Source organism: Cyclospora cayetanensis, unplaced genomic scaffold, assembly GCF_002999335.1.
Source record: "Cyclospora cayetanensis isolate NF1_C8 unplaced genomic scaffold, CcayRef3 CcayRef3_contig_4, whole genome shotgun sequence".
Classification (NCBI taxonomy): domain Eukaryota; phylum Apicomplexa; class Conoidasida; order Eucoccidiorida; family Eimeriidae; genus Cyclospora; species Cyclospora cayetanensis.
Genome location: NW_020312369.1, coordinates 140,235 through 161,934, shown reverse-complemented (window position 1 = coordinate 161,934; position 21,700 = coordinate 140,235). Strand labels below are relative to the sequence as shown.

The following is a 21,700-nucleotide window of genomic DNA, read 5'->3' as shown; positions in this document are numbered from 1 at the left end:
CAGCACGGAGTCTGTATTTGCGCAGTGTCAGGTGCAGGAAAAGCACACACGTCTCTCTCCCACTAGTCGCCTCAGCAACTCCTGTCATAGCCTCGTGACAGCGGGGCCTTGGCGCTGATACACCAAGCGCATGGCCCTTGGAGAGCGGGATTGCTGCTCCCCTCAAGACCAAGGCTTCCACGGGCACTTTGGAAGCAGTCGACTGCTTCCAAAGATGAAAGGGGAGCAGAACTTGGAAAGCGTAGCAGAGGCGTGGAGCAGGCGCAGAGCATGCGCCAGCAGGGGTGATCCTGCCAACACGCAAAAGAGGCACTATGCGCACACGGCTTGAGGAACTGGAGGTGCTAGAGAAGGCACAGGCAGTCAGTGTATCACTCGACTTACGGTCTCCGTAGGAGGCACTTGACTCGAGGCGCGATACAAACTAGGAAGAAGTTACTCAAGTAATCGCCGAACAGAACTGCTTCAGCCCGCTACCCCAGCCAGTCAGGATCCCAGGAGAAAGCTAGGGTGCATGGGTCGTGCTGCACCCTCCAGACACTCGAAGTATTCCCGGCTCATTCCATCTGTTTCTAGCGCATACGCACATGGCATTGCGTCGTGTTGTATCAAGCTGACACTACTTGGCAACAGGTAAGATGTACGAACAGTCACCTCCTATTCGCCCGTTCTTTGGATATTCCGAGTTCAACCTAACTGTTGTAGTAGGGAAGGACGAAATGCTGCTTTAATCTCGCTACTGCCAGCAATGCGAGCAAGCCGCCACACAGGCAACTGAACATAACGAAGGAAGGTGACGTTAAACATTCAGGAGAAAGAGAGAGAAGGGTTAATGCCACTAACAGAAAAGAGGTTTGCGGACCCAGGAGAGACCGGCTGGTGGCCACAACGACAGTCAGTATGAACTCGTTTTTCAAAGCTCGGTGTTGCCGCCTGTGCCTCTTGTGAGGCTCTTGAGTTAAGAATTATGGCCTGAATGCAGCTGCAGTGCCTGAAAATGCAAGTGGCTAGCCGCGTGGCTTGATTGTGGGCTTTCGCTCTGCAACCGCAGTCCCTTGGCGGAGTGCGTTCTTAGGCGCACCCCGTACACCGGGACCACCAATGCCTCTCTCTCTATGCCCTGACAGACGACGTTGCGCACGGAAGTTTTACATTGCTTTCTATACCAATGGCCTAGTCCATCACTCATTAATTGCAGAAGGACAGCCCTATCTATGCACGCAGAGGCCTGGGAAGGAGGCGGCAGACCTGTCGGCCCTCTACTCTGCTGCTTCATTGAATCAGTGTGTGCCCAGGAACCCAGTGCGACGAGAGCAGATGCTTCTCCATCTGCCCTCCACAGAATCCCCCTCCCACTGGTACTTTGAAAAGTGCGACCTTAATCATGCCACAAAGGCAATTGATGCCGTCGTCAGCGCCCTGGCAACTCCTAACGCAAATCGTGCACTGTAACTACGGCTCCTGGCGGGACAGCGAACCGCGCCGGTTGGAAGTTTGCGCATGATGCGCGCGTATTGCAAGGTGTGCAGGCGTCCGCTTTCTGTAAATGAGGATGGATACAAACAAGTTCTCCATCTAGAGGCAAGCATAATCGAAAGCAGCCATAAAGGGGATGACCTAGGGGTCCCCTGCTGCTGTTACTGGCGGTACAAAATGCAGACGGCCCACAGAGCAGCATCAGCACGCTTACCAGCAAATGCAGCAACCGCAGCTGAGCGTGTCTAGCACCGTCAATAACTTACATAAGATGTATCTTCAGATAGAAGCAGGAATTCGGCTCTAGTTGTGAGACAGAACGAAGGGGGATTGTGCGCACCCTCGCACGGCCGTCCGCTGTATCGATCTGCCAGTAATACTGCTGCTGTTTGGCCCACAGTAGGAGCAGCCACGCCATCTGCAGCGGCTGCTGTGCTGTTCTCTTCCTAGCACAGCATTCGATACTTTTTGGCTGCAGTGTTTTGTATATGCTTCTTTGCTGCAGCTTGTTTGGCTCAGATGCTTGCCTTTGTCCTCCCTACAGCAGCAGCGTCAACGGCAGCAGCAGCAGCAGCATCAACGGCAGCAGCAACAGCAGCACCCTGTTAGGGATTTCTTGTGGCACCCCGTTACTCCCTGTTGCTGCACCTTGCCGTCTTGTATTGCCTCATTATTTATTTACACCTGTTTTTTGGTAGTTTTCTTTATTAATAGTGTTGCTGCAGCAGCAGCAACAGCAAGAGCAGGGGCACCAGCAGCACTGCTTTCTGCTTACTGCTCTGCTGCTGTCATGCCGAGTGACCTCGTCGGGCCCTTGCCCCTCGTTTTGCGGTGCCACCTGAATATATCCACACCTTTTCCATTGGAAGGCTCTGCCTATTGAGAAAGCGGCTTGCTGCAGCTGCAACAGCGGATTTACTGCTGCTGCCAGTGCTTTGAGGGCCTCCCTACGAACCGTACCAGCTGGTGCGGCTGCAGTTTCCAGCTGCATCTCCTCGTGCAAGGCATTGTGCATCTGCAGCGTCTAGTACAGCAACATGAAGGTTGCTGCAGCAGCAGACATGCGCGGTCGCAGCTGCCCGCCTCCAGAAGTGGCTCCAGCAACTGAGGCGGAAGTGAAGAAGGAGATAGAGCGGCAGCAGCACCTGTCACACACCTCCATCCCAGCAGCCACTGCCCACGGACAGCCTGTATCCTTGCCTGCAACACCGCTTGCTCCACACATCGGTGAACGACCTTCATCACTGCAGGGTACTGCTGCATGTGCTGCGGCTGCAGAGGCCCCTCAGCAAGCCACAGCACATGCACCGACCTACCCATTCAAGCAAGAGGCCTCCCTCTGGCATGCGGCGGAGTACCATGGGCAGCCTGGTAGGCAGCAGCAGCAGCAACAGCAGCAGCAACAGCAGCAGCAGCCAGTCGACCTGCTGCAGCAGCTGCATTTGCAGCAGCAGCAGCTGCGGCTTCAGCAGCAGCTCCACCTACAGGGGCAGGAGCAGCTCCAACAGCTGCAACAGCTGCAACAGCTGCAGCAGTTGCAGCAGCTGCGCCTTCCGCAAGCAGCGCCAGGCGATGAAACTTTTGAAGGCTCCGACTACAAAATGTTGCTTTCCCAGCTGCAGCTGCAGCTGATGCTGCAGGGTGTGCGCTTGACAGGTGCAGGCCCTCCCTCCGTTGAAGCCTTGCAGGCAACCTCCAGAATGCAGTCGAAGCAGCTGCAGCAGAGACACAGGCAGCGGCAGCAGAGACACAGGCAGCGGCAGCAGAGACACAGGCCGCAGTTGCAAGCAGAGTCGCAGATCCTCCCCGCACGGCAGCAGCTGAATGAAGCGGAGGAAGAGCTTATGCGGCTAGTAGACGTCCCTGAAGTGGAGAGGTGGATTTGCGGTGCTCAGATCCAAACGCTGCAGCAGCAGCAGCAGCAGCAGCAGCATGTATGCCGTCTAGAGCAACAGGAGCACGTGCAGCAGCTGCTGCGAGCTACGAAGACCTCTCAAAACCAGCTTCACCAGCAGCCACAGGAGTCAGATCAGCGCGAGCAGCAGCCAGCTGAAGACAGCAGAGGCAAAGAAGCCTTCGCACGACGCAGCAGCAGCACCATGAGCAGTGGAACTACAGCTGCAACCAGCAGCTGTATTAGCACAGGTGCCCGTAACAGCACCAGCAGCACGTTGACAGGAGTTGCTGCTTCCTTGCCTTCGGCTGCTGCCTACTCTCAGTATGCAGTCAAGAATGCCAGCAGCAGTTCCGTCGCCAGCAGCGGGGAGGGCTCAGGGGAGGCGGAGGTGCTGCCCGTAATAGTGGATCTGAGGCTTGGCAGGCATCCCACGCCGGTCGGAGCTCCTGTTTCACCGCACGTCGCTGCTCATACAGCAGCAGCAGCAGATGCCGCCTCTGTGCGTCAATTCGTCGGCTCCCCCCCGCAGCATGCAGCCGTGCTGTCAGGCCGTAGCCAGAGCCACGCGGCAGACACGAGCGGCAGCAGCAGCCTCAACACCCTCGCCGGCAGCAGCAGCTGCAGCAACATCGGCGGCAGCAGACCGCGCCCCTCGCTCTCTCTCCCGTCTCTGCAGCAGCGCATGCAGAAGACGAAGATGTGCAGGTTCCACTTGCAAGGCTGCTGCAGCAAGGGGCCTCTCTGCGTCTTCGCGCACGACGCAAGGGAACTGCGAGAGAGGCCGAACCTCATTCGCACGCGACTGTGCCCCTACATGACGAGGACGGCGAGCGATCGCGCCACCGGGAGCGAGCAGCAGCAGCAAGGACCCCTTTCTTGCAGCAAGGGAGACGCGTGCAAGTTCGCGCACTCCGTGGAGGAGCTCCGCTCGACTCCCGAATTCTTCAAGACGGCGGTGTGTCCTCTGCATGCAGCGGGGGGCCCCAAGGCGTGCCCTTCGGGAGCCGCCTGCCGCTTCGCCCACGGAGAAGCGGAGCTGCGACCAAGACCGCATGCAGGCTCCTTTCCCAGTGCTGCGCCTGCAGTCTTGGCGGGAGCGGCGGGAGGGGGCAGGGGAGGCAGCGCTGCGATAGAGGCCTCTAGGAGGGCGACGTGGGGGGGAGGGGGAGGAGCCTTAGGCGCTCTGCCCTGCCCTCCTCCTGGCTTCGGTGTCTGTGGCGAGGCGGTCTTCTCGAGGAGCGGAGGCGGCGGCGAGCTGGGGAAGACTGGCTCCCTGCAGCTCTCGAGGAACGTCGCCGTCAGCGGTGCGAGCGGCGCGCTGAACGGGGCGGGAGTTGAGGCTTGGCAGCAGCTGCTGATGGCCGCTCAGAGTGCTGCGGGGGGTGAAGCTGCGGGAGGAGGAGCGCCCAACGCCACTGCCGTTGGTCAAAGAGGCGCCGCGCCGACACTAGAAACTCCCACGGAGTCGGCTGCTAAGTCGTGGGCTGTGCTGCAGCGGCAGCTGCAGCAGGAGCAGCAGCAGGGCAGCAACGCTGGCAGCGCCAGCAGCAACATTCGCTGGGGCTTGGAAGGCGCGTCACCGACTCCCCTCGACGCGCGAGAGGCCGTGCAGCATCTGCTGCTCTGTGCGCTGCTGCAGCAGCAGCAACAGCAGCACGTGCAGCAGCACGTGCAGCAGCAGCAGCAAACTCGCCCTCCAGTGCCTACAGCGGGAGTGTCGGTTGGGCTGGATGCAGCGCTGAGAGAACCCTGCTCGCCGAACCGGCCGCTTCGCAGCAGCACCAGCAGCGACGACAGCACAATGGACAGCCATGCTGCAGCAGCGGCGGCGGCAGCAGCAGCAGCAGCAGCCGCTTTGAAGCCCTCCATACTGCTGCCTGCTGCTGAATGTAGAGGCACCACTCCCGCATTGGGAGGGCAGTTAGGGCCTCTCGACATTGCTGCGGCTCTCGCAGCCACGGCTCGCAATGCAGCCGAGCAGCAGCAGCACCAGCAGCACGAGCCACAGAAGCAGCAACCCCTCTTAGGACGAGGCAGCGGCGACTCCGCTCTCGCGCGCATGGTCGTTGTTCAAACGTCTGGCGGCAGCAGCAGCACCAGCAGCAGCAGCAACAGCAGCAGCACCAGCAGCAGCAGCAACAGCAGCAGCAGCATCGACCTGAAGCAACTGGGGGGCCTACCCACGGAGTTCACGTCGGAGTCTTCTACTGTCTGCCCTTTTCCTGCAACCTCCGTCTCCACTCAGAGCGGCAAAGAGACGAAGTAGGCTTGTAATGTGCGTGGAAGTACACTGGTGGTAGCGGCGCATGCGGCTGGTCAATGCATGATGCATCTGTATGCAGCGCGTCTTTTTTTGGGTGCCCTCAGTTCATGCCGCTGCACGCGTTGCATGCGCATTATTATTTGCTGCATGAGGAGGCAACACACGTGGTGACTGCATGCATCAAGGCAGGCAAGCGTGCATGCATTAAGGCAGGCAGGCATGTATGCATGCAATCCAAGTGTGCAGGCCGTTGTTGCATGCATGCGTGCATACATGCATGCATGCACGTATACATACATTTATGTTTATGCTGACGGCGTATATACATATATATATGCCTTGTTGTTGCAGTTCTCGTCTGTGAGGCGTGCTCTGCTGCATAGGGGCCCTCCCTTTCCCTGCTCCGCCTCCCGTGGCAGGGACGGGCGGGTCAGAGAGGCTTCACATCCTCGTATTGAGTGTTTCTTGTAGCGTTGGGCTCCCTAACACTTTTTCACACATGAGGGACTCCCTGCCCTTTGTCCAATAATAAGATTGTTGCGCTTCCCTGTTTGTCTCCTTATTTCTACCCTCGCTTTGCCATGCATGCATGCATGCACTTTGAGTATGCCGCGCCGTTCCTCTGGCAGCACGGATGGCGGCTGGATCTGGGGGAACAAGGACGGGGGCCCTTTGAGGCCTTCCACACAGCAAGGGGCCCTTCGAGGCCCGCATCCTCTTTACCCCCATTTGCGAATACGTCGGTATTTCCCGATGCAGCAGCAGTTGCGGCACTCTTGCTGCTTTTCTCGAGGGAGTTGTCTTGAGCTGCCACCACAGCGCAGCCGCTAAAAAGGTAGTATTCTTGTTGCATGCAGAGCCTGATGACACACGCTCGTTTGGTGAATGATTATACACGCACTTCCTGTGAGTCCGTGTTGTGCGTCCTCTCCATGTGCGCTGGCTTGCGCGGTTTCGTTTGCATGTGCATACTACGCGCTCTTTCCATTCTTGCATGCATGCCCTGGTCCGCATGCGTTGACGAGCCCTCCCTGCCTGACCTACCTACCTACCCACCTGCCTACCTGCCTATTTACTCGCATGATGCCTGTATTAATGCACATATGTTGTCTGCATGTATTCACAACGCATTTGCATGCACGCATTGGCTCGAACGCACGTATTTGCATGCTTGCATTAGACGCACCCCTGCATACGTGCATGCAGCGGAGTTTATTTGTTTTGTCTCCCAAAGTGGTGGGAAGGCGCATTCTGCTGCGTCTTGCATTTTCATATCCTATCAGCCCCAGTAGGAAGAATGACCATTTATCAAGGATTCATTAGGTGTATGTGCAAACACCCGAACCCATACGTATTTTGCAAGGCGCAAAACTTGCAAGCAAGTCAAAGACGCTAACAGAGCAGTTTGATATGTTCATCTCTTCTGCATACTCTTACCTACTTGTGCACGTATTGATATATGAGCGATTAGAGTAATATGCATTTGGCCCTTTCCTGCTTTTAGCAGTCTAAGTTACCCCTAAGCACGTCCTACAGCGAGATGCCTTTAACGAAAAATTACTCAAGAACTGACCACTTGGTAGGTCTATTCATTTGTCTTAATATCTTGAAGAATGCCCGTAGCTCGATGGAGTGAGACACAGTGCTTTGCTTATCTGCGCTAGAGGCCATGTGCAACCGACTGTAAATGCTCAGAGTGCATAGAGGGTGCAGCTACGCGAACCATGGCTGTTCCTTTCCCCTAATGTGGGGAATTTTTGCAAGCCCCGGGCAGGGGAAGGCAGGAGTTACTTGGGAAACACTCAGAAATAAGTCTCTTTTAGGTTCTTGTTGCGCCTGGAGTTCGGTGTCTCCCTACTGAGACCTTAGATGTTCACGGTTGTAGCTCCACACGGTTCGTTTTAGATTTTCCCTGCTCGTTCAACGGCTGTGGACGCAGTGGCATGTTGGGGTTCACTACAAGGCTCTGGTGTCTGTCGTTGTTTGGTGATTAGATAATCCGATTTTCTTTGGCTATAGCTGACTTGAAAACGCCCCTCTGGTGGTGGAAGTAGAGGGTGACACAACTCCTATCGATCGCGGCGGCAGATGCCAGTATGCAAGCCGATATAAACGCAGTACTTCCACAGCCAGTGAAAAGCAATGATTTGTCAGCCGATAAAATGTTCATGGACGCATGGATGAGGCTATGGTGCTTAGAAAATATGGCGGCCGAAGGGATGGGCAAGTGCTCGGATATTCCATTACCCCGCTAAAGGTGTACTACGTGCTGAACACTAGACATGAGGGAAACAGAGTCTTCCTTGCGGCGTGTTTGTTGGAGGGAGAAGCAACTGATGGGATAATGTAGAGAGAGTCCCTTGTCTGCGGGGATTCTCCTACTCCAAGCTTTCCTATACATCCATGACTATTTAGGATTTTCCGGGACCAGCTCAACACCTGCTGTGGGAGAATGGGCAGAGCTGGATAGGGGAAATTTAGCAGTGCATCCCATATCCCGCAAACTATGCTTGCTTCCCAAGAACCACAACATTGACCAAGAGCTGTTTAATTAGTGTTTATCTCAACTCTACAGAAAGTGTCACGTCAGTTGGTCGCGGGATGGGCAGCGAGTTGGCAATTAAAACAGCGTCCGATGTGTCTTCCACGGATAATGAACTGCTTGAGGTTTCAAGGGTAAGTAAGCTCATCTTCTGCACGTTTTGATGGAATTTAAAGCCAACTCAGGATCTAGGATTCATGAATATCGGGGCAATGTACCCCGGCCCCAGCCTACAATGTGAACCGAGCAAGAAGCAGCTGCATTGATTTAAGTGGTTCCACCAAGTGTAACACTTCTTCGAAGGTGTCCATACAGGCACCTGACTTTAGGCTCGATAAACGCTGACCAAAAAATTACCATGTATTTGTAGCTGCGAGCGCCTTCAACAGCGTGTAATACTAGGCGGCTGGACTAATCAGCGCAAGGAAACTTGGCAAGCAACGAAGGTGCATCGAAGAAATGGGAAATCCCCCAAACCGGTCGCGGGGTAGCGAAGGGGGTTAAATGGGGTAGAATCACAATTGAGGACATGTCTTGAGACAAAGTTGCGCAGGCATAGGCTCACATTAGTGAAGAAGATTGCTACCTTTACTCGAGACTGGATGGGGAGTGTAGCTATTTTGTAGCTGGGCGACGGAGAAGTGCAGTCTGCTTGTACACTCCCGGTCCACAGTCCCTAGGAGTCAGGTCTGCTGAGGAGTAGCACAATAGAGACATTGGCACTTTCGCGGCATTTAAATGCCACTGTCGTTCTGAGTTGATATAAACAACAGTGCCTTTGACTTCTATGTTGGACTCGTGCACTACGCCGTAATCCTAGGTCTGCCATGATGATCCAACGAAAGGAGCATGAGGCGAGAGCTGTATACCCTCAAGGTCAGTGTGTGAGAAGGCGATAGGAATAAGCGGCTGCTGGTCCCGTCAACACCACTCATCTCATTTAGGGTGAACAAGGTAGATTTCGTGCCTCCAGTGGATGCTGCAGAGTCTTTATGCAAACAGCCAACCGGAGCAGTAATAGAACGCGGTTCTGAGGATGTATCTGGTCTTGGTTATGAGTAATTTGCTTGAAATCTTTTTAAAGGAATAGAACAAATCGGCAAATTTCGCGGAGTCCGGCGATGTGCAATTGCTCCATAGTAACGAGCTACCAGCAGCCTGGCCACCTGCTGGTCGTCCAGTGCAGCGCATTGAATTACTCCCCAGGTCAGCCCCAACTCATGCTCCGCGGTATTGCAAGCCCCTTATTATGAAGAGGACACGGAGCGGCAGGCAAGTGATTTGTTGAAAAAGGTAAAGTGCACAAAAGGACCAGCACTCTTGGGCATAGCCCGATGGTGAATGCGAACAAGCACACAAGATCTTTAGTTAAAATCACTGTACAGTAGCCTTTTCCAGTGCTTTGAACTGGGGGATGGCTTGACAAACCACTTTGAAAATGAGTCTTCTTGGCATCTGACTTCACAAAGGCCTTCGTAAGAAGCATCAATCATCCTCATGACAAGCACAGCACGGCATTCCACACTCGCAGTCGCAAAGTCTAGAATAATTGTAGGCCGTTTAGACTGGTTACTACCTCAGCTACACTCCAGTGGCAAGTTAAACTGGGTTTTCCTGAGCATACCAAGAAGGTCTGAATGCCTATCTACGCATACACCGACTAGTGATTTAAACGAAACGCGTAAATCCACCCACACTATCTATGGCGTGCGCGTCGGCTCTTGCGGAAAAAGGAGTGGTATTCTAAGACATACAAGCTTTTGTATTTCATTGACAGCAATCGTGGCTCTGGGATTCCGAACTTCGGCTATCGGAACTCAGCTACCAAGAAGCTTAAGCAATCACGGCCTGGCCTTTACCTTTACACACTCGCGAAGATGTTGGAAAGTCCAACAGCCTTGCGTCTTATCACCGAAATATCATTCTTGAGTCTGCTCGGATTGGTGCTCCTTTGACTGACGGGCGTCATACAGCGCACTTTGTGGAATGGAGAGAGGAGGCTGTTACCACAGCACCGACGCCCATTGGCTGCCTTATTTCTCCTTCTCTACTTGCGTTGCCCGATTATGATCAGCATTTCTTTCTATCGGCCAATACTTATAGCATGCCTATGAGTGTTATTCCCTTTGAATAGGCTAGGGGTGCTTCAAAACACCGAAATCTTGCTTATGTTTTCATCGCTTCACCTAAACCGAGAAGCGGTGTCCAAAGTGGGAATAATTATGGGCGGTGTAGTGGGGCATGAAGAAATTGTGGCTTTATTTATCAAGGCTTTCTTTTACTATCCAGACCTACTATCAGTCTTCAATGTGCTGTCGCAGTGTTTGCAGGGCTTAGATAGTCGTAGAGTCGATCATTGGCTCGAACGCCTCTTGCAGCGCTGCGTTACAGTTCATACTAGGCTACCACCAACATGGTCGCTGATGCGCTCTCGTGGCTTCCTAACGATATATTGTTGTGCAACGCAACCGCTCTCGTCGGTGATTGTTTTGCGATTCCGTCGAGAATGGGCGGGTGTGATGCTTTTGGCACCCATGCAGCCGGTACCAATGTCAATATCCAGAATGGCAAGGTGGTAACACGCTCTCATCTCAAGGAAGGCCTGGTGTGGTTCACAGCGAAACGGGGACTACGTCGCTTGTACAGCCAAACTTCAATCCGCAGTGCCGTTTCACACAATGCGCGTGAAATATTTTTCGGGTCAGAGTGGGATTCACACTGCAGTGGACAAGATTCCTCATTTCTTCCGCTGGCCTGAAGTGAGCTTTGCCGTAGAGAATTATGCATTGTCATACCTAGACTGCCAGCAGCTTAAGGGGCGCATTTCTCCTAAACCCGGCGTTTTGTAGAGCTTTCTGATCATGAAAGAATTGACTGATTCGACTATGGACTTTCTTGCTGGGCCGCCTAAGGTCAAGCGACAGGATAGCACCTACGTCGCAGATATACTCGGTAAATATGCCCATTTTCTTCCGTAACGTGCTGTAAGCCTTGTTACTGAACCATCGCACTAACCGTCTGTGCGTCGTTGGAAAGTGCATCCCTCTAGCTCAACTCTCTTGCAGCCTGGAATGAACCTTGACGTTGTTGGTCAAAGTAAGGCAGAGACGGCTTAAGAGAGAAGCAGAAAGGGAGAACAGCAATGCCAGGCAAGAAATAAAATGCAGCAGCATTCAAAGCAGTTGCCCATTTGGGAGCAGTAGCTTGTTCAGGGGGAGGATTGGGGGCCAGTGAAATGGCTGCTGCGCTGCTGTACCACATTTGATTGAATCTTTCCAAAAGGGTGATAGAGCTGGAAATTAAAAAAAACTGTTTAGGGACGGACTGCACTGTGCAGAAACGGTCGATTGCATGGGCAGGGAGGTTTCTGGAAGAGACGTACTTGCAGAAGAGGGATGAGAAGAAGCGCAAAAGGGAGGGCTCCTTTGTCCATGAAAACATTGCCCGAAGGATGCCGCCGAGAGGCGAACCATAGAGTTGTTGCTAGCCAGCCAACCCCTTTGGGCACAAGTAAAGACACGCACGTACAGACCACCCCTAGAGTTGCTACGGCACCCCAGTATGCCAGCAGCTGTAAGCTGCTCGCATACAGCGGTGCAGTACCTGCAGCTGCTGCAGGTACTGGGGCTTCTCTTGTCGCTGCAAGTGCAATAATGGTGAGGCAGGTGCAATGGTGGTACTGCTGCCACTATTGGGGGTGTCGATAAGACGGTGACTTGTCAGGCAGTATCCCCTCTGGTCCATGCCCCTCCGCCTATTTCCCTGTGAGTCGGTGTCGACGAGGCTTCAAGAGGACTGACTGTTAAGGGCCCCAAGGACTATTCTGAAGCTGCTTCTCTACGAGTGAAACTTAGAGTGCACGTGAGAAAAGAAGCTATTTCTGACTCATGTGACGTATTACTCGCGTTCCAGTGGCTGTGTGCAACGTGGGGTGGCGCTTTGCGGCATTCGTTGTGCTGGGGGTGATACTGCGCTACAGCGGGAGTGCTGAGCGTGTCTGTCTGTGCATTTGTGCTTGGCCTTTCGTGGTCTTCGTTCCCCTGTCCCCTTTAATTGATGATTTCTAGCTCGGGGACATAGCAGGACACCAGAAGGAAAGGGAGGATCTTGCCTGCGTTGTCGCATGATCGGTTAGCTGCCGAGTCTCACAGTTGGCTGTGTGACGTGCGGGCTTCGTGCCCCCTAAACCATGAACCATATATCGTAAACCCTCTCTCCAGGTCGATCATTTGGCTCCCTAAAGCATTCAAGAGAGTCTCTTTGTCATGGTTTCGGCCAGGAGCTTCACTCTAGCGAACCTGTACACGTCCTTGCCGAGCGCTTCCATCGATGGATGGTCCGGACGGATGATGCACAGCGGCAGCGCGCGGCTCTCTGACGCTCCTTCCCTTCCTCCCTCTCTCCTCCCTCTTCCTTTCTCCCTTTCTCTCCACAGGATATTCAAAGTCGAGGGCCTTCAGAGCGTCGGCGTCGGTGCATGAATCGGCGAAGGAAGCGTCGGCGCCCTGCCCGCTGCGTCGAGGTTCTTGTTTGCCACTGCCGCCAGTGCTGTACGCCTGGCTTTTGTTGCGCGTCTGCAGCGTGTCGCCGCTCAACCTGGATACTCTCCGCAGAGGTCGTTTCAACGCGCGAATGCCTCAATGGACTGCCCCGGAGGGGCCCTGTCGGAGGCTTCGAGGGTGTCCTTGCTGCATCATGAGCGGCAGAGGGAACGTCTAGCCGCGCGGAAGCCTCTGAGGCCAGACGAGCACTTGGTAACTAGCATTCTTAGCGGCTCAAAGAGCTACTGGGAGGCCCTTGACGACTTGCGCCGGCTGACGGCCGAGCTCAGCAGGGAGAATGAACGCCTTCGAGACAAGGCGGCTGCGCAGCAGTCCGCGATGCAGCAGCGGGAGTCAAGGCAGAGGCAGGAGCGGAGGCAAAAGCAGCAGCTGCTGGAAGAGCAGCAACAGCAGCTGTCACTCGCGCTCCGATCGCTAAAGGACGAGAATAGCTGCCTGAAACGGGAAGCAGCGTCCGCGGCAGCTGCAAAACAGGATCTGCAGCAACTCTCGTTGCAGCTGGAGAGGCATCGCTCGGAAAGCGAGCGAAAGAGTGGGCTCCTAGCAGAAAAACAAAGGGAGATCGAAAGATTGCATGAAGAGGCTACCCGCAGCAGTGCCGCAGCGAAATGTCTCACAGAGAGGACAGAACGCTTGCAGCGGCAGCTTGCCGTTGCCTCCACAAAGAAGAACATACTGCTTTCCAAAGTCAAGCAGGAGATGAAGGAGATAACAGCCTCTGCTGCCGAAGCGCGAGCCGTCCTCAAGGAGGAGCTGCAGCGGGCCGAGGAGCGCGTCATTGCAGCCGAGAAGGGAGCAGCTGCTCAGTTGGCAGCGAAGGAGAGGCAGATACGCTCACTCCAGCAAGCGGCGGCTGCAGACGAAAGTCAAGTCACTTACAGCGTCAAACGGCAGGAAGAGCTGGAGAGACAAGCCGCAAAGTTGCGTTCCCAGCTGCAGCAGCATCAAGAAAAGGCAGCAGCAGAGGCTGCGGCGAAAGAAGCGAAGATCGAGGAACTGCAGAGGCACCTCGCGACTGCACAGAAGATTCGCGATAAAGTCTCCGTCGAGCTAAATACTCTACGCGCGAGCACTACAGCGCTGCAGCAACAAGCCAGCAAGGCGGAAGATCGGGCAAAGGCCCTCGAATCCACGGCTCACACTACACAAGTGAGTGCACCAGACTGCCAACAGCGAAAAAAAGGAAGCACAGTAGCAGGGAGTGGGTGGGGCGAGGGGGGGGGGGGGAAGAAGTCTGCCGCCATCGAATATTTTGACGGCCGACTGCGATTCTTGCTGTTGCTTGTGCTATTGCTCTTTTATTCTCGTGCTCTCTCTCTCTCTCTCTCTCTCTCTCTCTCTCTCTCTCTCTCTCTCTTTATCTCTCTCTCTCTGTCTCTCTCTCTCTTGCGCCCGCTCTTCTTCCAGCTTCTTTTTCTCTGTGCCTGCGTCTCCATGCCTCTGTTCGTTTGGCGAAGCTGTGCGATCTCCCGCCTGGTGCTGGCTGCCTTTGCTGCTTCCTTTCCCCCTTGCGGCGTCAGTGTTGCGTACTGTTGCGGATATTCGGCCTGTGATGCGCATGGATTCGCCTGTCTGGAGGGTGTTGCCCGGATAGTGCAGTGTATCGAGAATGCGCTTGCTGTATTGAGCATGTTGTTTGCTTTATCCTTCTCTTGGCGTCACCAGCTTTTCGATTAGGCAGATCGGTAACTCTGTTGCTGCCGCTGTCCGGCTTTCGGAAGGTGTGACGCGGCTGGTGCCCCTGGGATGCTACGGCTGCCCGCCCCCCCTGCTACAGCAGTCTTCATCTCCCTTTTCCGTGTTTTTCTTTGGATTTTTGGGTGCCGTGCGCAGAGCAGTCTAAGGGACCTCGAGCGCCAGGTAGCAGCAGCAACAGCTAGAGAGTCCGATGCAGTGGCAGAGAGAGACAGGCTTCATAAGGAGGTCAGGAGTCTGCGGGAAGCAGCGGCGACAGCGGCGGAACAGAGCCGGCGAAACAAGGAGGCACTGGAGGCTTCATTTCACGAGGACCATGCGAAGATGGAGAGGGATCTTTCTAAGGCCATGGCAGACTTGCGGGCAGAAAAAAGCAAGCACTCATCCCTGCAGTTGCAGCATGAGCAGCAAGAGCAACAGCTGCAACAACTCAGGGGAGCAGACACCAAGCTGCAGCAGCTGACCCTTGTATTCTCTCGCGTCCGCTCAGCGTTTGCAGCGCTCTCGGGTCGGCCTGCAACGGACGACGGAGAGGTAGCCGCTGGCATCTCCCAGGCGCTCAGAGACTTTGCTGAAGCAAGGCAGGATCTGCAGGTGAAACTCGTGTAGACACTTTCCTGCTTGGGGGGGTAATCGTCTCGGCGAGCCATCTAGGCAGACAGGCAGCTAGAATTCCATCTAGAAACGTTTTCTTAAGTGCCAGTGTTGACCAAGCGGCTAAGCACTGGCCGCTGCCCCGTGATGCTCCTTTAAGGGGTGTAGGTGCTGGTGCTGTGTCGGCTTGTTCTGCATTGGCTAGTGAAGTTCGTTTGATATATTGTTGCTTGCTTGTGTGCCGCCCGCTGCTTCTGTTGGCGTTCTGCTGCTGCTGGTTTTTTATAGGCGCAAGAAGCCGCATTGGGTACTCTCCAGCAGCAACTGGATGAGGTACAGCGGCAGGCAGCAGCTAATGCAAAAGCAGCAACGAACTTGGAAGCTGCGCGAGAGGAGATAGCATCTCTGAAGGCGGCAGGCGCCCAGCTAACAGCAGATATACGGAAGTTAGGAGATCAGCACACGACGATGCTAATGGAAAAAGAGAGGTTGGAAAAGATGCACAGCAACAAAATGCAGCAGCTACAACAGCAAAAGGATGAGACGGAGCAGCAAATGAATAAGGCCTTAGCGGACGCAGCAGCAGCGGCGACAGATCGACAGCAGTATTTCCAACAGCAGCTTGATACAGCGGCAAAGAAAGAGGCCATGCTGCAGCAGCAAAAGGATGAGGTAGAAAGGTTGCTTCAGGAGACAAAGAATCAGGCAGAGAGTGCTGCTACTGCTGCAGCTGCTGCCATGAAACAACGGGATAGCACCATAGAGGACCAGCGATACGAATTGCAGCAGCGGCAAAAGGACCTTGAGTCTCTTCAAAAGAAACTCACACAGGAAACTCAATCAGCAGCGGAGAGGGAGGGTAAGGCACGCAAGGAGCAGCAGCAGCTGCAGGAGCAAATCCAGCAGACTGCGGAGGCAAAAGAGGCCGAAGCCAAGAAGGCGGCGAGACTGCAACAGGAACTTGAAGCGCAGCAACAGGCGCAGCAGCAACAGAAACAGAAAGCAGATGCGCAGCTGAAGGAGAGAGAGGAGCGGCTTGAATCCCTGGAGCAGCGCTGCAAGCAGCAGCAACAGCAGATGGAGCGGCAGCAAGAGCAGTACGAGCAGAAGCAAAGGCAGCAGCAGCAGCAGCAGCAGCATATCCAGCAGGAGGCCGAGGAGCTGAAGCAGCAAATCCAAAAACTACAGCAGCAGCAGCAGAGAGAAACGGAAGAAGGCAAAGAGCAGGTGCAGCAGCTTAAGCAGCAGCTTGAAAAGGCGAAAAAGCTGGCAGATGAGCGCCAAAGAGATCATGAGCAGCAGAAGCAGCAGCAGAAGCAGCAGCAGCAGCAGCGGCGAGAGGAGCAGGAGCAAAACGAGGCCGAGCACAACAGGGCCTTAGCGGCTTTACGCGAAGAATCAGCAAAGTTGCGGGAGAAGGTAGAGGAATTGCGCGAGCAGCAGCAACAACAACAGAAGGAGATTGAAACAAAGAGCGCAATGATCGAGAGCGCCAAACAAAAGTATGCAGATCTAGCCACCAAGCACAACGAATTGGTGAAGAAGTTTAATGCTGCTGTAGCACAGGAGAAGGAGCAGCGCAACAAGGGAGACGAAGCAGCACAAGCCGCAGCAGCGGCTGCGGCTCTGGCGGAGGAGAAGCAAAATGAAACATCGTCGATCAAGCAGCAACTGCGAGAAGCACAGCAGCAAATCGACAAGCTCAAGAAAGAGTTAGAGGCATCAAGGGCTGCCACTAAGGCTGCCGAACAAAAGGCTGCTGCAGCAGCAGCTGCTGCTCAAGGCGCAGCACGAGCCAAAGAGCCGCAGCAACAAGCCACAGGAAGAGCGATGGCTGCTATACCCACAGCAACCGGGGGTGCAGCGCCTCCACCCGAAAGTCAGTTGGCCACTACGCGTGGTGCAGCACTTGCTGTTGCTGCTGTTGCCACTGTTCGCTGAATCCTGCATTTTTGCCAGCTACCCATTTAGCGTCAGCAGTGTTTGTCTCACTAGATCCTTTTTGTCCCTGAATCAGGCATGTTCGCTATTGCTGCTGTAGGTGTTGTTTGCTTCTAAACTTGTGCTGCGTATTATTGTGTGTGCTCATTATGAGCCATGTGTTTTTTGCTGCCGACGTTTTTTACGCAGCACCAGCAGCAGCTGAGGCAGCTCCCCCAGCGGAGGAGTCCGGTGGCTTTTTCTCCTGGTTTGGAGGCGGAGCGGCAGCCACGCCAGAACCAGCACCAGCAGAACCTGCGACGACGGGCGCACCGCCCCAGCCAGCTGCAGAAGAAGCTAGCAGCGGCTGGAGTCTTTGGTAAGGTTTTAGCTTTCAAGCGAACACAGAATGTGCGCGAACCCCAACTTTTTAGTTCAGTGTGAACTCCTCTGATTCGCAATTGCCAGAGAAGAGACGGATAGGCTGTAGGAGGTAGTGGGGGGGAGGGGGGGCAGGGGGAGAGGCGCAGGAGGATGCCCGATGATTGATAGACACGGTGAGATGTACAACCAACTGGCATCGAGCTACTCCCCCATAGGGGGCAGCCCAATAACAGCAGCCTAACCAGTGCGTAACGGACGAAACTAGGCACAGAGCGAAACGCATGCACGCAACCGCAGAGACAGTGCAGTCACAGAAGGGATACGGAGAGGAGACTAACAAAGACCCTCTAACGGGCGCCGCTCTCTCTCTGGCGCAGTGCCCCAAGATGCTGAGGCGACAAAAGCTCCCGCCTACCCCGCATTTGGGGGGTTAGCTAGCCAGCCAGTCAGCTTGAAGGTGCACAAGACACTTTCTGCACGGGCATGGGGAGAAAAAGGGAGAGAGAACAGTAGCGTGTGGGTGGGTGTGGCCAGTGGAGCTGCTGCCGCCATCACCGACCGGAGCGTTCATGCAGGGCGCCTTCCAAAAATTCCAAGGACCCCTCTACAGCCAACGTCATTTTATCCTAAAGGGACACAAAAATATGTGTCAGTGTAATAACGGCGAAGAGAGAAAGTAGCTAGGGCAAATGCCTGCGGCACTCTCGTACACAAGGCAGCATCGACAGCTCCTGAAACACCCCCTCCCAGAGGGAGGGAGGCCCCTGGCTGGAGGAGGGCCCCTCCATCGCGTTGTCTCGTGTCCCCCTTCTGTGTTCGCGTCATCTGGCGAATTTCTTGTTTTTTAAAGGGTCGAATTCTGATTTCTCCAGAGATAAGGGCGAGAATGTGGTGCAAAGGCGGGCAGGCAGGCTGGCTGGCTGGCTCATGGGATTTCCATGTATAGGGCGCTTGCTTGTGGCGAGCCCGTTCCCTGCGAACTCAGTGCGAACACCGAACAGCGTTCTCGGTGTTGAACAGAGAGGCCTTTGCGGCCTCTGAGAGGAGTTTTGCAAAAGCTTCCTACCCTCCCCTCTCTCCCCCGTTCCCCTTCGGGAGTGCGCTATGTTGATCCGCAAGGCTCCCTCAGAGGTCCCCCTGCAGGTGATCTCTTGGCGAGGGTCCCCATGGGCAGTGAAGGCCACGTGCATGCTCCTCAGAGTTTCTCTTGGCTGGCTGAGACAAGGAAGCCTTGAAGAGGTCACCCCTCCCGCCCCCCCGCCTTGGCAGCCTCGAAGCTTCCCGTACCGAGTAGGCCTTACCAAAGGGAGTTTTGCGGTAGCTGCCTGCCGTTTCGCACAAGCAGCGACACAGCATGGACGTGTTCTATGGCCTTCTGGCATGCAGCGCAGCAGTGCAGTGCGAGCGGCGTGTGGACGTACAGCCGCCCACGAACTTCACACCCAAGCAAGGAGGCGCACCACAGGCCGACAGCAGCAGCAGCAGAAGCGGCAACAGCAACAACAGCAGCCACGGAATCTGCTCTTGCGGCGGCACTTACGCTTCTTCTTCTTGAAAGTGCATCCTGGTGAGCCGCCTGCAGCGGCAGCACATCCGCAGCTCTGCACGAGGCACCCAGTAGGACAGTACCCCAAAAGTTGAACAGACGCAGGAGAAGGCGAGACAGCGCAGGTGGCAGAGGCAGCAAGACTATGTAGCAGCGTCTGAACCTTTGTGCGTTTGCCGGAGGCGAGGCGTGTTGTTTGTACAGATCTGACGCAGGGCTTTCCTCAGGAGGCACGACAGCTCAATGGCAGCTCTCTGTCGCAGTTCAACGCTTATATCGATATGCTGCAGCAACTGCTGCAGCAGCAGGATACGCAACTCGCGAATCGGGTGCCTTTCGTAGGGAAAACGCTTACTTTCTTCTTGCCGCAAAAGGGAGGCGCCTCAGTGCCCCTAGATGCATTAGACGCGATTCAGCAGCAGCAGCGGGAGGAGCAGCAGAAGGAGCACCCAGAGACGAAGCTGCAAAGACTTCGTCCAGTATACATTCATCTCCATTCGCTACCTCTAGAAATTCATCGGTCTCAAGTTGAGGCCATTGTTGAAAAGTCTGCCAATTAGACAGACACTAAAAGCGAAGCTAGCGAGCGCTTGCCCGTGTTGCGCGAAGCCTCCCTACAAGACACCCGCACCCGCACTTTGCACATCAAGCGATTATGCATAACAAAGAAAGATCCTCCCTTGCGCAGACGCTTCGCGAGCCTTGGAATTTTAGAGTTGATGGACGTGCGTCGTGTGGGGTTTGCAGCTTGTGCCTTCGACTGACGGCCGCTGTCGAGGGGAAAGAAGGCCTCTCAGAGGTCTCCCCGAATCCAGCGCCTTTACTGACGCCGAAAACGAAGGAAAAGTAATCGTTAAACTCTTCTTCCTGGCCTTAAACTAGGATATCCCCCTTGTGCCCTTAGCATTGAAGCCCTGTACACCTGGAAGAGCTGTGAGCTTCTCGTCGCAGCCTTTGTCGTGTAAGTCTGGGATTTAGAGTTTTGGCGTTTACGCTGTTCAGAGATACGCTGGCGAATTTGTGGCAGCAGCAGATTGACGACATTGCTTTCAAGGATGCGCTGTACCAGCAAAACCCTAAATATATAGCGTAAGCCGTAAACTCTACACCTCTTATAGCCCTATGCGTATGTATGCCTTGCTAGCCTCAAGCCTAAAAGGGTTTCAGGCTGCCTGGCGCGTCTACAGCGGATGCTTTAAGACACCATCACATCCACGAGGAAGGAGAAACCGCAAACGCAGCAACGCCATGCGTGAGGATAGGCCCCCCCAAACGCTCGTTCGTAAAAGCCAGGCCCCACATGTTCCACGAGAGATTTTCCGGAGTGTCTTGCTGTGATTGCAGTCGAGTGCGAGCCATGCGGCGCTGTTTCCGCCTCTACGAGCAGAAGCTTACAGAGGATGCACTTCGCACCCAGGTATCTCTCGGCAAAACCACACGTCCTAGGGGTTTTTGATTAGCAGAGGACAAACAGAACTTGAGGGTTGCCGCATCCTACCTTAATGCAATGAGCCTGTCTAAACGCTTCCAACCATGACCTCACCCTCAACTCTAAAAGCCGAACCCTGAGCAGTGGTGCTGCAGTTTTTACATGCATGCAAGTTGCGCGGCGTGTCCTTGCAGAATAAGAAGGCAAGAAGGCGCAAACTCTCTCGAGTGCTACATAGAGCTGAGAAAATTGTACGTGCATGCAGACTGCCCGGCCCCTAAACAGGAAACCGCAGAATTCATGCACCCGGCATATGGCACTGCTAATGGGTGACCCTTTTACAGCCTCTTTGAGCTGCTGCAAGCTCTGCGGCATTGTTTCCACCTGTGCAGGCGTAGGTTCTGCAAGTGTGCGTTTCAGGTGTATAGACGTTTCGGGCCAGACCCCAAGACGCCTCCCGCAGACGCTGCAGATCTGCTACGCAAAGTCGCAGTTGCCGAGAGCGGCTATCACCCGGAACTGGTGTATGTTAATGCAAGTCTAACACAGCAGCAACGGCAGGTAAAGCGCCGGCAGCACCAAACATGTCAGAGCAAGAATAGCTGCACTACTACCAACAGTAGCGGCGGAAGGTTGCAAATTCGCTGTTTGGTGTAGGTGCTTCAACTGTACGTCGCTTTACCCGTCGCCTTGTAAACACCAAAGTAACGCAAAACCTTGGCACGAGCTTCAAACGAAGTAGAAAAATACTGTCCGAAAAGAATGATTGTGCTTTCAGGAGGCGCTGGACAGGATATGCGGCTGCCGACCCTCCACAGTCTCTCCTAGCGATCGATGGCTTCTTTCTTCTCTGCTCTCCGCCCTCAAGAAGAGCAATCCTCCAATCCCCCTCCTTATTCACAAGCAGTACAGATTCATACGGGAGGCGGGCATTTTAGAAGTAAGGGAATACCCTCGTGTTGCCGCTCTTGCACCTTAGAAGAAAACCCACTTCCCCTTTGGTTTCGCAAGTGTAACAGCTCCTGATGTTCGTGTCTTGAAGTCTGCCATCTATATGGTTACTGGCCACCTACCTGGCGCTGATATGCTAGCTCAGATACGCATGACCCTGCAATAAGCGGTGCCAGTATGGAGTGGTGCGCGTGCTGCTAAACGTTGATAGCTCTCAGTGTGTGGTATACGAAATGCCGTTGCAAGTGCTGTCGGCGCTGCTGAAGGTCCCGTTTGATTTCGAGGTGTGGGCATTTGCTGATTTGGTCGAAAAACACCTTGATGAAGCGGCGCGCACAAGGAAGGAGGTAATTATAACGGAACAGGAGTGGCAGCAGCAGCAGAAGGGGGGGCGTAGCTGGCATCGCGGTCACATCAGTGCTCGTTGGAACTGTGGCAGAA

The 21,700-nt window shown here is 54.7% G+C and overlaps 3 protein-coding genes across 3 annotated transcripts; all 3 read left to right on the top strand.

Annotated features, from left to right (window-relative positions):
* The first annotated feature begins 2,513 nt into the window (after positions 1-2,513).
* On the top strand, positions 2,514-6,000 carry LOC34623234 (chromatin modification-related protein eaf-1). Its single transcript, XM_026334292.1, has 4 exons — positions 2,514-2,768; positions 2,852-2,944; positions 3,165-4,864; positions 5,988-6,000. The coding sequence occupies exons 1-4, from the start codon at positions 2,514-2,516 to the stop codon at positions 5,998-6,000; spliced, it is 2,061 nt and encodes a 686-aa protein (XP_026190077.1).
* A 6,818-nt stretch (positions 6,001-12,818) lies between these two features.
* On the top strand, positions 12,819-16,970 carry LOC34623235 (myosin-14). The gene is made up of 5 exons (XM_026334291.1): positions 12,819-13,037; positions 13,239-13,889; positions 14,574-15,029; positions 15,441-15,534; positions 16,426-16,970. Exons 1-5 carry the CDS (start codon positions 12,819-12,821, stop codon positions 16,968-16,970), a joined length of 1,965 nt encoding a protein of 654 aa, XP_026190076.1.
* A 1,290-nt stretch (positions 16,971-18,260) lies between these two features.
* LOC113146561 lies at positions 18,261-21,287 on the top strand. Its single transcript, XM_026334290.1, is given in 8 exon segments — positions 18,261-18,317; positions 18,477-18,779; positions 19,062-19,426; positions 19,627-19,725; positions 19,882-19,975; positions 20,503-20,559; positions 20,729-20,869; positions 21,087-21,287. Coding segments are annotated over 8 exon segments (1,317 nt in total).
* Positions 21,288-21,700: the final 413 nt, after the last annotated feature.